At 42.6% G+C, this 12,069-nt stretch overlaps 1 protein-coding gene across 1 annotated transcript; it reads left to right on the forward strand.

Annotated features, from left to right (window-relative positions):
* Positions 1 to 29: 29 nt before the first annotated feature.
* KIF24 (kinesin family member 24) lies at positions 30 to 11,365 on the forward strand (the record flags this gene model as incomplete). The annotated part of the gene is made up of 7 exons (XM_010289106.1): positions 30 to 205; positions 1,799 to 1,904; positions 3,737 to 3,808; positions 4,450 to 4,559; positions 5,493 to 7,922; positions 8,856 to 8,949; positions 11,225 to 11,365. Coding segments are annotated over 7 exons (3,129 nt in total), but the record flags the coding sequence as incomplete, so codon positions are not given.
* Positions 11,366 to 12,069: the final 704 nt, after the last annotated feature.

A 12,069-nucleotide genomic window follows, 5' to 3' on the forward strand; every position in this document is an offset into this window, starting at 1 on the left:
AGTGTTTCTGTGATTTCTGTGATTTCTGAGAGATTGTGCTTTTATTTACTATTTGGTTGGATTTTGTTCCCCTTATTTTGCAGGTGATTTTGAAGGGGGGGAAAGAACGTAGCACAGGAGCTACGGGAGTCAACTCAGATTCCTCTCGATCCCATGCTATCATCCAAATCCAAATTAAAGACACAGCCAACAGGACATTTGGAAGGTAAGACTAGAAGCGGGACTGCTCAGGCCTGATGAGGAAGTCAAGCCAGGGGACATCCAGGAGGTAAACGAAGAGGAGGTGTTGAGTTAGTGGACAGCTGTGAGTTACACCAGAAGACAGGCTTCAAAGAGATTTTGAGAAGTTTCACAGTCCTTCCTCTGTTCTCAGGGAGAGCATTTCAGCCACATCTGTGAGAACTTTGTCAAACTTGTTTGTAAAAATGTCCAGTGAAGGAGTCTGGCAATCAAATCCATCCCTTCATCTTCAGTGTTAGAGACCTTTTCCTGTCTGGCATTAATCTGGTTAAAGGTAGATGTCTGAAATGGGCTTATCCACATGTGAGCTTGTCCCCTTTGAAGTCAGAAGAAATAGTCATTTCTGGGATCCAATTCACACCATTCTGCAGAGTCACCTAAATTAGGTCAGATGGATTTGCCCCTCAAAGGACCTCTGTCCTGTAATTGACTACAAAGGGAGCCTGGGATGACTAGCTCAGGTGGAGATTATTCTTTTAGAGATGTTTGCTTTTGGTCAGAGGAATCATCCTACCTCACCTAAACCTCCCTGACAATTTGAGAGTGTGACTCTGATGCTATCTTCAGCAAACAAAAAGAGCACCTTACTTCCTCTTGTAGCAGCCGTTTTATGTATTTGAAGACAGTAATTGTGCCTCTTCTCAGTCATCTTTTCTCCAGACTAAACAACCCCAAGAAATAGGTCTGAGGAAAGAGGTCTTGGCATATGTATTACTGCTGAGTGTCAAAAAAACATGATGACACACCCTTCCAGCAGCTACCAGGCAGTCTTTTTTCCCAGAATCTTATTTTAAATACAAGGCAAAAAGGAAGAGTTGCAAATGGTGGAGAGAGGAAGAGGCAGAACAGGAGGCTTAGAAATATAAGTGTATGTGGTTATGTAGGTGTGGCATATGTCATTTTTTTTTTGTTACTGAAAGCGAGGTGGAGCTGGAGTGGGGAAGGGATCACAGGATATGCGTATAAGAGAAGCCAGGGCTATTCCAGAAAAAGAAGGGCAAAGACAAAGATGCAGTGCAACAGTCAGTACAGCAGCTAGCACCCACAGCTAGGGAACATGAGAGAGTAATGGAGTTTGTCGAAGGAAGGGAAAAGGAACGCTGAAAGCTCTGCGTATTTCTTACTACACTGGAAATTTCTGTTCCTATTTCCCTGAATTCCCATTTGGCAGGGCCATTGTCTGTTTTACCTGGAAGAAGAATCAAGACATTTACTGTATCTTAAGCAGTGTTCTTAGGAAGGTACAAGCAGAGTGATATCTGGAGAGGTTAATGTGTTGCACTTTAAACAGCTTATCCATTAAACTGTGGAGCACCCTCATCCCATGCAATTACACCTTCTTTTATGACTGTGTTAGTGTCAGGATGCTCTGACACTGTTCCTGCTGCTATGCTTATTTTGGTGCCTCAGATATTTCCAGTGGGTATTTCTCTTTGTTCAAAAGTAGTTGTTTCTAATCATTCTTCTGATGCCATCTGTTGCAGCCCTCTGGTTTGAAAAAAAAAAGGAAAATAATAAGAAAAAGCCCCTAGGATAAATGCAACTTTGTTTTTTCTAGGATATCATTCATTGACTTGGCTGGCAGTGAAAGAGCAGCTGATGCTAGAGACTCAGATCGACAAACAAAAATGGAAGGAGCAGAAATAAACCAAAGTCTTTTAGCAGTAAGCAACTAGCATGTTTGGGGAAGGTTTTGTATTTAATTATTAGCATGTGTTTTAGGATAAAAATGAATCACAGAAAAATATATGTAAGGGTTCCATGGAGGGGAAAAAAATATCTGAAGTATTAAGTGTGTCCAGTTTAAATAGTTTCATGCCTGAAAGACAATTTAAGAGGAAAAAGATTTTGTGATGAAAATAAAGTTTTCTTAATACATTCTCACAGCCAGCCAGGTAAACACAGCATGGAGAACATTAGATATAGTATAATAAGTGTCCCGTATTTTATATAGAAAGTTCTGTCCCTTTTATTTCGAGAAAACATTGGCTTGGGATTGCCATTCTTGTTTCATAAAAGCACATCTGTTCCTGCTGCTTATTTTCACCACTTGCACTCAGACTTTTCTTTCAAATCAGGAGTAAAGACTTACTTAAATACTCAAGAGCATAGAAACTAGGAGTTCACGTGTGGGGACAAAGGAACAGGAAGAAATGCACTCTTAATGCAAATGTCTTTTATAAGTGTACATAGTCACATAAAGGGGGACAAGGAGCAAAGAAATGCCATCTAAGATAAAGCAGAAGTGCCTCTAAGTATAAATTGTGCAGAAGACTTTGCATCTTTAATTCAAATGATGGAACACCTCTGCTGTGAGGACAGGCTGAGAGAGTTGGGGTTGTTCAGCCTGGAGAAGAGAAGGCTCCGGGGAGACCTTATTGCAGCCTGCCAGTACTGAAAGGGGGCCTATAAGAAAGATGGGCACAGACTTTTTAGCAGGTCTTGTTGTGATGGGACAAGAGGTAATGTTTTTAAACTGAAAGAGGGCAGATTTAGACTAGATATAAGGAAGAAATTTTTTACCTCTCTTCAGGCTTTAAAACACATGCAGTTTGTTGCTGGTTTGAATATTCATGTTAATTTCAAGTAGAAGATACTCAGATACTGCAATTATGAGAAGCAGAATAAAAAATTAGAGCAGTTTGATCTCTTACTTATTAGAGGTGTGATTTTTATCACAAAAGTGAGAATAAGTGTCATTGTAAGTGGGTATATGTAGAATGTAGAACAGCTGCTTCATGTCACCATGACAATACTGTAATCTGCTTATTTTTCCTTCGATATTTGCTCTAAATGACTTTTCTCATGGCTATACAGTCCATTTCAGACAATTTTAGAGAGCATCCAGGCTTGATATGGAGTGTGATGCTATTGTGCTTATTCCAATGGAAACATGGCAAAAAAGTGCACACCTTTGAGTTTGAACATGACATCTTTGTCCAAGGCTGGTAATAAACCAAGAGATGTTTCTTCAAGACTACAGGCTACCTCTGTTGATGGTTATTAACAACAAGAAGATCTGATGCATTCTGTGAAAGGCATGGGTGTAGTTAGCTGCTTATCTTCTGTTAGTTTTAATGGGAGCTCTGTAGATGTACCTCCCCTCACTGGGCAGTCTGTTTTTTCATCCTTAGTGTTTTGTGTATAGTTCTTATTAGCCTGTCAAAGGTCACAGTGACATACATGTGTGTATTTACCCAGCTTCTTGGGTTTTGTATAGCCTGCAGAGCTGTCAGGTAGGGCTAGCTGTGCTCTGTGCTGCAGCTTTGCCCCTTTGAGTGCAGCTAAACTGCTGCTGGTACCTGAACTAGCTGAAGCTGGCCATTTGTGGCCGTGGCAGCAGCAAACTTCCCTTGCAAGGGACATCACGTAGTAGGAGTCAAAGGTGCATGAGAGAAGTAGTACATTTGCAGATTAGGTTTGATGCAATTCAGTTCCTTGCCAGTGTGTGATTGATATGTTTTTCTCTGTTTTTATTTTTTTTTTCTTTTGGTAGCTAAAGGAATGCATTCGGGCATTGGATCAGGAACATGCGCATACTCCTTTCCGTCAAAGCAAATTAACTCAGGTAAAACAAGCAGAAAGAAAAGTCGAGGCTTCCCTGATGAGGACAAAAAAAATAAATTAAAAGAAGGGCATAATTCAATAACTGTTATTAAACTCCTGAAGAAAAGAGAAATGCATAACTTTGGCAAACATTAATTTTAAAGGTAATCACAGAATTAAGGCCAGCTGCGAGTTCCCCCAGTCAGTCCTGGGGACTGGCATGGTAAAAACCAAATAAACCAAAAACTAAAACCAAACAAACCCCCCAAACACTACTTTCCAAACTCATTCAGCTACCATCCATCTCCACCCACTCTGCAACCAATCTTGCATCTTCTGTGCAGTAACAGTCATGGGAGATTTCATCAATATTTCTTCATTCCAGTTGTAACATACGATTTATTCCTCAAAACATATGGGCACCCTCATGGCACCAGGTGCGAGGGCTTGTTCAGAGCCCTGATGATTAATGCTTGTATTCATTTTAAAATGTAAACAAGGAATTGCAAGACAAATTGAGAAAACTACATTTAAAAAAAAAAAGACAGTGACTGTGCATTACCTGACTCATGTTAAACTGCCTCTGTACACATTGCTAATTTACAGGAAATGCAAGGTACATGAATTGCCAAGAGTCTTATTTTTTTTTCCTTCCAATCCTAGGTACTAAAGGATTCTTTCATTGGCAATTCCAAGACGTGTATGATAGCCAACGTATCACCTAGCCACATAGCTACAGAGCATACCCTGAACACTTTACGATATGCTGACAGGTAAGTGATGAATCTCAATCCTGCAAAGGTGAAAAACACAAAGAAAAAAGCAATTTATGAAGTTTGTGGTTACATTTTATTTTGGTTGCTTAGCAAATGTTGATTTAGGCAAGAAATGCAATTTTCACAATGCAAATAAAATCCTTACCTGTTCCAACTCTTATATTTGGTCTTGAAATTCTCTGGGTCTTGTAAATCCTTCCTGATGTTTATAGTGATGAAAATGTCACTGTGGTCCCTGTAACTGCAGGATTACGAACCTCAACAATCAAAAATTTTGTTTTAGTTTTGCATTCTAGTTCTGCCTAGAATGTGTGCAAGTCCTTCACCCTCCCTCCTACACAGGAGGGGGTAAATTAGAGGCTGTGCAACGTTGGGGTTAAGAGAACGAGAGATGCTTAAGGGGAAGAGGAGTAAAATGAACAACTGAGGGAATAGGGTGACACCAGGTAAGCAGCTCTTCACAGTTGCACTGATGAGTCTGATCCAGAAACACTGTAGCCCTGTACACTTATCACCTGAGCTAATAAACTCCACTGCACCTACTCCAAAAGCCCTCGTTAATGTCTTGTGGGGCTCTATGATGTGCTGTGGAGAGTAATACCTTGTTTTGAGCTGGCGCTGTGCCATGCTGTATTATAAAGTGTGGAAATGCAACACCCTTACACTGAAACAGAGGCTGTCTTCATTCATCATTCGACCTTTTATGCACTGTTCAAGGAAGCACTTCAAAATACTGCTATAGACCTTTCCAGAAGTTCAAGCATTTTGGCAGAGGGCTTTTGATGCCTGCATGAATCACTGACAATTAAAACAGAAATCATAACATTGAATTCAGTGTGTAGCCTTAATATGTAAAAGCATTAGTTTGTTCTGAAGACACTGTTACTTATCTGAAAGCATGACATCTTCTAAAGCCAGCATCATTTACAGGGTCAAAGAGCTGAAGAAAGGGATTAAATGTTCTACCCCTATCACAAACAGCCGTCGGACAGCTGGAAACGTATCTCCAAAACGCGTCCAAAACTCTCCCTCTTTGCCACCTGGGGAAAAGAGCTCTCCAAAGAAAGTGAAGCTAGGCCTCCAGTATCCTTCAAGTGCTACAAAAACAAAGGCGTGTCCTGCAGCACTCCAGCCACCAAGTGTCCCTTTCACCTCTACCCCCAGGGGAATCAACAAAGGACATGCCTACAAAGGAAATCCCAGCTCACCATGGTTCCACCACGCTAGTCCAGTTAAGGGAGTCCTACGGCTATCGCACCCCCTGAAGAAGAAAACTGATGATCTGTCTCCCCACTCTGAAAAGAACCCCACTGTGAAGGATTTCATCATCAAAAATGCTGCCACGGCAGAAACAAAAGAGAGCAGCCAGAGAGACAAGTACATGCAAGACAGACCACCTGTCCAGTGCCTGAAAGTCCAGACAGTGCAACCTGTTCAGAAACAGCTTGTTTCTAGAGATGGTTTTTCCTTTGGAGATGGAAATCTGCCTTCCAATGGCAGACAGGAGTGGGAGAACACCTTTGCTAAACAGTGTGTTGAAACCTGGACAAATCTGCCTCCATTTCAGAAGGAAAGGGAAGAGCATTTACGTCTTTATCACCAGCAGTTTCAGCAGCCACCTATTCTACAGCAAAAATTTAACTATCAACCTCTTGACAGGTTTCTAATGCAATACAAGCCCCAGGAGATTAAAGTGAAGCCAGAGATGAGCCTTACTCCCACAGAAGTACAGAGCAAAGAGGGGATGCAGCTGGAAGATCTGGATGACAGTGATTTCAGTGAAGATTCTTTCTCACCTGTCTGTAGTCAAAAAAGCGTGAAAAGAAGAAACACCAACAAATGCAGTCAACATTCATTTTTCCTTCATCAAAGAGAACAAGGAACTGGGGAAGAGCAAAAAGGCCAAAAGCGACAAGATTTATTTTTTAAATATGCAATACCCATGCAAGAACAAAAACTAGACAACAGCTGGGATTGTAGCGAGGGCAGCCCAAAGACAGAGGAGGCCATTAAAAATGCAGGCTGCAGCAAAACTCCATCAGACTGGAGCTATGACTTAACTATTGAGTCCTCTCCAAGCAATACTGCAGAAAAACCTTACTGCCTGGAGGAAGATCCTGCTTGTAACTGGAAAAATGGCAAAGATATCCTAGCCGATCACAGACAGTACAAATCCAAACACAGATGTCTCATTTACTCCAGTGAAGCCATCTTAACTCCAGAAAAGGATGCTTCAACCCCATATGTTTCTTCTGTATTGAAATCGGGAAATCCAGAGTGCAAAGAAATTGACCTCCAGCACGAAGGGAAGGAAGAATGCACTCTAGACAGACAGGGTGCCCTTGCAGGAGACATAAAGTGGAAAGCTCAAAAAAATGGAGTTAACCATTGTGGATCTTCCAGTTGTTCTTCAGAATTCAATTCTGAGCTAATGGCCCCTCTCACAGTATCCCTTCTTGACTATGAGGAAACAACTAATACAGAAAGAGCGTCTTCTAACAAAGAGAAGTCCCCCCGAGTGAAGCAGATGTTAGACAGGAACGTACATGGCTCCCAGAAAAGGTATGAGGAAGAGGGCTGGCAGTGTACAAGAAGCAGAGCTCTGACGGACAGCATGCTGGAACTGGGGGAGCAAATGCGTCGTGGTGGAAGACACTGTGCCATGCTGCATTCTCCACAAATAGGGAACAAGTGGCTTTCACCTGCCAGCCATGATGTGAAGCCATGCTGCTGCCTTCTGGGCTCAGGTTCACCAAGGCAAGGAGTTGTTCACAGTTTATTTGTTGGATGTGACCTGACAAAAACATCCACAGCTGAATCCACAGGCTTCAGGGGAGAGAGGGAGGGTGGTTTGTTTCTCAGTAACTCAACGTGCAAAGAATACTCAGGTGGCAGACAGTGTGATGCTGATGTTAAAGATAATACTGGTAATTCAGAAAAATCTAACTCAAATCAAGGACCTAGTGTTGAGCTTATGGCTCAGGAAATAAATGCTGATATACCTGAAAAGAACTATTATTCAGGTGCACCATGCTTTCTCAGTGTGGGAAATATAGGTTATGCAGTTCAGTCCTCTTCTCAAGAAAGCAGCCTGCTGTTGCAGCCCAAGTCAGGACTGAGGAATGATGACTTCAGCCAGTCTGAAGAGCCAGCCAAGTCATCATTCAGCAATGAGCTAAAAAACAAGCTAATGCAGAGTATTTTTACGCAAGAGACTATTGCTGCGGATTCAGGATCTGCAACCAAAGACAATAAGCCATTAGCAAATGCAAAGACCCCCTCAGGCATGTCCCACAGCAGCTCTCCAAGTGCTACATCTGAGACTGGAAAATGGCAGAGGGAAGCTCTAGAAAAGGCACAGTAAGTCTTGCTCATCACTGAAGTCTGCTATGAAGCTTAGAAATTCTAGACATGCGATACATTTGCCTTTATTTGTATATCATACTCATATGTATCTTAAAAACTGATGGGAAATCAATCTATTAAATAATTAATAAGATTAATGATAATTTATAGTCCTTACCTCATAAATATTTGATTGCTTGTTATTCAGTGATATTTTAAAGTCTCACAGGAAGCCAATTCTATCAGAGCTTCCTACGGTGATGCTAGAGGAATATATATTATAATACAAACTGCAGTTCTCAGTAACTAGTTGGTTTCCTGTAAGTTTTAGAGTACCTAAAATATATCAAAACCTCCCATCAAGCAGCAGGTACTAGCTGTTCCATCCCTATGGAAAGAAAAACAGCTAGAGCGGCAGGGCAGTCACAGAAGATGTAGATGTAAAGCTTCAAAGTACTATGAGCTGCCACTGTCAGCTCCCAAGGACTGGACTGCATTCATGTGACTGAAAATATGTTGTTGGTCAGAGAAACTTGCTCAGAGGAATGAACAGCAGCACTGCCTTCCTGCTCTGCCTGCTTTTTACCAGAACGACTTAAAGCCTCATGGTTGTAAGCCATTTCACCAATTAATTAGGCAATTTTTTTTGCTCCTAGATTTCTTTCTGGTAAAAAGCATTATGTGCCCCTGTGCTGCCTATGCTAACGAGAGGCTGTGGTCACTCCTCTCTGAGCAATCCTCAGTCATCAAGGTCATCTTCAACCCCAAACTAGTGCCGTCCACTGCACTTCAAGGAGCACTGGTGTGCACTTTCTGAATGCCAGGGACACAGGACAGCAAGGCTTCCTCTGGAGTATTCCTCCTTCTTAAAGGTTTGTTGAGGCCAACAGTAATTATAGGTAGCACAGCAGGCTGTGTAACCAGTGGTATATGTTATGTTATATACAGACAGGCTGTAGTTCGGGCCCATCAGCAGCAGCTGGATGAAATGGCATCCTTGTGCTTCAAGGAAGAGTGCTTGATAAATCAGATGTCAGCAACGGTAAGTGTTTCAGATGATGATTTCTGTGCCTGTTGAACCTGCATAAATTAATCTTGGAGATTATTAACTTGAATTAGTGATTCAAGACATTCCTCGTCAGTCCTTCCTCTCATTCTCTGATGCCTCCCGAGTCCTACGAGAGGCCACTCATTTTCAGTACCCGTTGTGTCTTTGCCAGTCTCCACACTGACAGGTCCTTGGGGGAGAAGTAGACTGATGGGCCAACTCTGAACTGCTTGTCTCTGAACAAACAGCTTTCTCTTATTTTGCATCGTGGGTACCAGACTGTACCAAACAGGGTGTCTTTCCATGTGACGTTTTTCTCCTTACAGGTTGAAGCAAGTAAGTCAATACCACGGAGAACACTAAAGCATGACACTGGGATGTTGTAGTTGGTGGCATAGTGCCGCGTTGCCTCTTCCTTCTGGGAATCCCTTGCCTACCACGCTGCAGACGTGCCACCCCTGGCCCTTCTCACTCCAGTGCTCTAACCACTGTGACTTGTGCCCTCACAGGCTCTTGACTTTTGTCACTCAAGTGTTTCTTGGCTTATCCTTGTCTCAGATGACAGTAGTATAGGCTAGACCTAAAGACTGGCACCTGCATGGCCCCACTGCTAGCTGGGCAATCCCCATTCTCTGTTTCTCCTGCATCCAGATAGATGCATGTCACAGCTGTGTGAGAAGTCTCATCTCTTACCCACACTGTTAACATTTCCTGGTGAGAACCTCCTGCCTTCCCAGTTCCCTCATCTTATCAATAAACCCAAGCTCCATTATTACATTATCAAACCATTTCAATTCCTATCACAGCTCAGCTCTGAAATACAGCTACAGGGACCCTTGCCTCAGGGATTTCAGAATGGAGCCACCATGTGGCTTCTTTGCTGTGATTCCCAGCTGCATGTGATATGTTACCAGATATCTATATGATACCATATAGAAGGTCACAAAGCAGCGCAAGAGCCAGGAATTGTATTAGTTTTGTGACAGAGAATGCAGTGATACAAAACAATCTTTTTATTTTTTTTAAAGTCTTTTCAGATTGTTCTTCCTAAGTCTATTGGACACCAACACTCCCCTCCCATTTATTTGCCCCTTGCTGCAAGCAATCATTTTCTGGCTAGCAGAATTATGACAAGCTTGCCAGATCTCCCAGCAGTGTGTGGATAACTTACATCCTGTGGTGTTACTTCACAGCATGACCTTTCTTTGGGCAATGAACTCAGCCTAGACTTCCCGTATCAGTTCCTCTCCTTCCAATTTTGGATGGTTGCATCCTCTCCAGCCATGAAACTTTGGCCACAGGAGAGACTCCTGCCAAGGCTGGCCACGTAATGAACGAAGCAGTATTTAAAGTGCTTAAGAGAAATATGCCACGGCAGCTGGGCTCGTCTTCATTACAGTCCCGATGTCCCTGCAAGACAAAGATACAGTGCACGAGATACATAGCTGGAGTCCTGCCAAATAAGCTTTTGAATGATTTTCATGTGGTGGTGTCTGAAGTCCCTAGCCCTGAGGATGCTGACACCTCCCAGCATCTTAGACACTGACCTGTGAACCTGCTCTCCTCAGCTGGAAAGCAGAGCAAGTCTGAGTGTTCCCTTATTAATATAAGCCCTGCTTAAAAACAACTGCCTCCATTTCAGGTTTAATCACGGTTTCATATCACAGTTTATCCGTGTGGCAGGTTGCTATGGAAGGTAGAGTTCCCCTCAGCCAAGTCTGTGTACACTGCTGATATTTCTCATGTCAGATCTAGCAGACCTGTAGCCATGCAGGCGTTGGACTGACCTGTGACCTGATGTGAAATAATCCCTTCCATCTCCCAAGAATGGGCTATTATGTCTGATCAATGAGTGGCCCAACTCACCATTATCTTCACGATTGCTAGAACCAACACGAGGTGTCAGGAAGAGAGTGCAGTACATTGTAAAACTGCACACCAGATGACCAGTCCCTATACGAAACCTTTGAAAAGCTAATCTGTGTAGAAGGGTGATAACAGGTGCTTTATACATTTTTATTTTTACTTTTAAACCATTGTGTTAGCTGTAATTTCACCAACAGATACATCGACTGGACTAAGTTAACCTCAGTATTTAGAGGCAGTCTGTGAGGGCCAGGACTTTAATAAGGAAACACTGATTTAATCTACTACACTGCAGAATGGAAAGCATGCTTTTATGTACTGCTGCAGTGCATAAAATGTGCTGATTTTCTCCAACCTGCTGCTACTGCTGTTCCCTAAACTTTCCTTTTTCATTCCTCAACAGGATTTTCCGGATTTTATGACCAAGCTGGATGAAGTCTTGGTACTGAAGTCGAAGTGTATCCAAACGATGCGAGCCCAGCTTCAGCTCTATTTAGCCTCTCCTGGCACTGACATGCCCCTACAAACACCTCCAACAGTTTAGACCTTCTTTGCTTGCACACGCACAAGAACAGCTATAGAAACAGCCAGCCAGTGTTTTGCTACATGTGGGGGAGTGTGGGTGGGTAGGGGATAGCTTTTGGTTTGATGTTTGTGATTAGTGTATATTTTAGATAAGGATGGAGAGAATTCTGAGTAAATGAGAGATCACTTCTTGGCACCACCAGGTTTTGTATTGCTTTAATACCAATAAGCCACATTAAAAATAACAATTTAGCAGCCTTTAAATACCTCACCAAGCAGCAGGCAGTCCTGTCCACAGTATTCATAGCAGCTTCTCACATGTTAAAGTGCTGCCAAGAAAATGAGAGGCAACAAAAAACCACTTTGAAGCCAGATGCAGGTCTGAACAGAAATGCTCAAAAGCTACCCAGAAACATTTGCCACCAGAAGCCAGGAAAGAGAGGGAGCCACTCTTTGTTAATTACACTAACTAGACTGTAAGTAAATGGAAGTCAAGGCAGGACAAGAAGTGCTGTCGCTTTCAGAAGAAGGAAGGCTATTGTCACGTTTGTTCGTTGCTTGGGACGAACACTCCAGAGCTCCAGAAAGAGGTGGCTTAAGTCACAGGCAATGGCTAGTTTAGTAGGGACATTGTACCAAAGGTTCATCTAGCATGTTAATAAGCATGTGGGTTTCATACTGCTGCCAACAGTGAGAGGCCAACAGCTTACCCCCTACAATGTC

The sequence above is a fragment of the Phaethon lepturus genome, unplaced genomic scaffold (genome assembly GCF_000687285.1).
Source record: "Phaethon lepturus isolate BGI_N335 unplaced genomic scaffold, ASM68728v1 scaffold21716, whole genome shotgun sequence".
In the NCBI taxonomy this organism is placed as follows: domain Eukaryota; kingdom Metazoa; phylum Chordata; class Aves; order Phaethontiformes; family Phaethontidae; genus Phaethon; species Phaethon lepturus.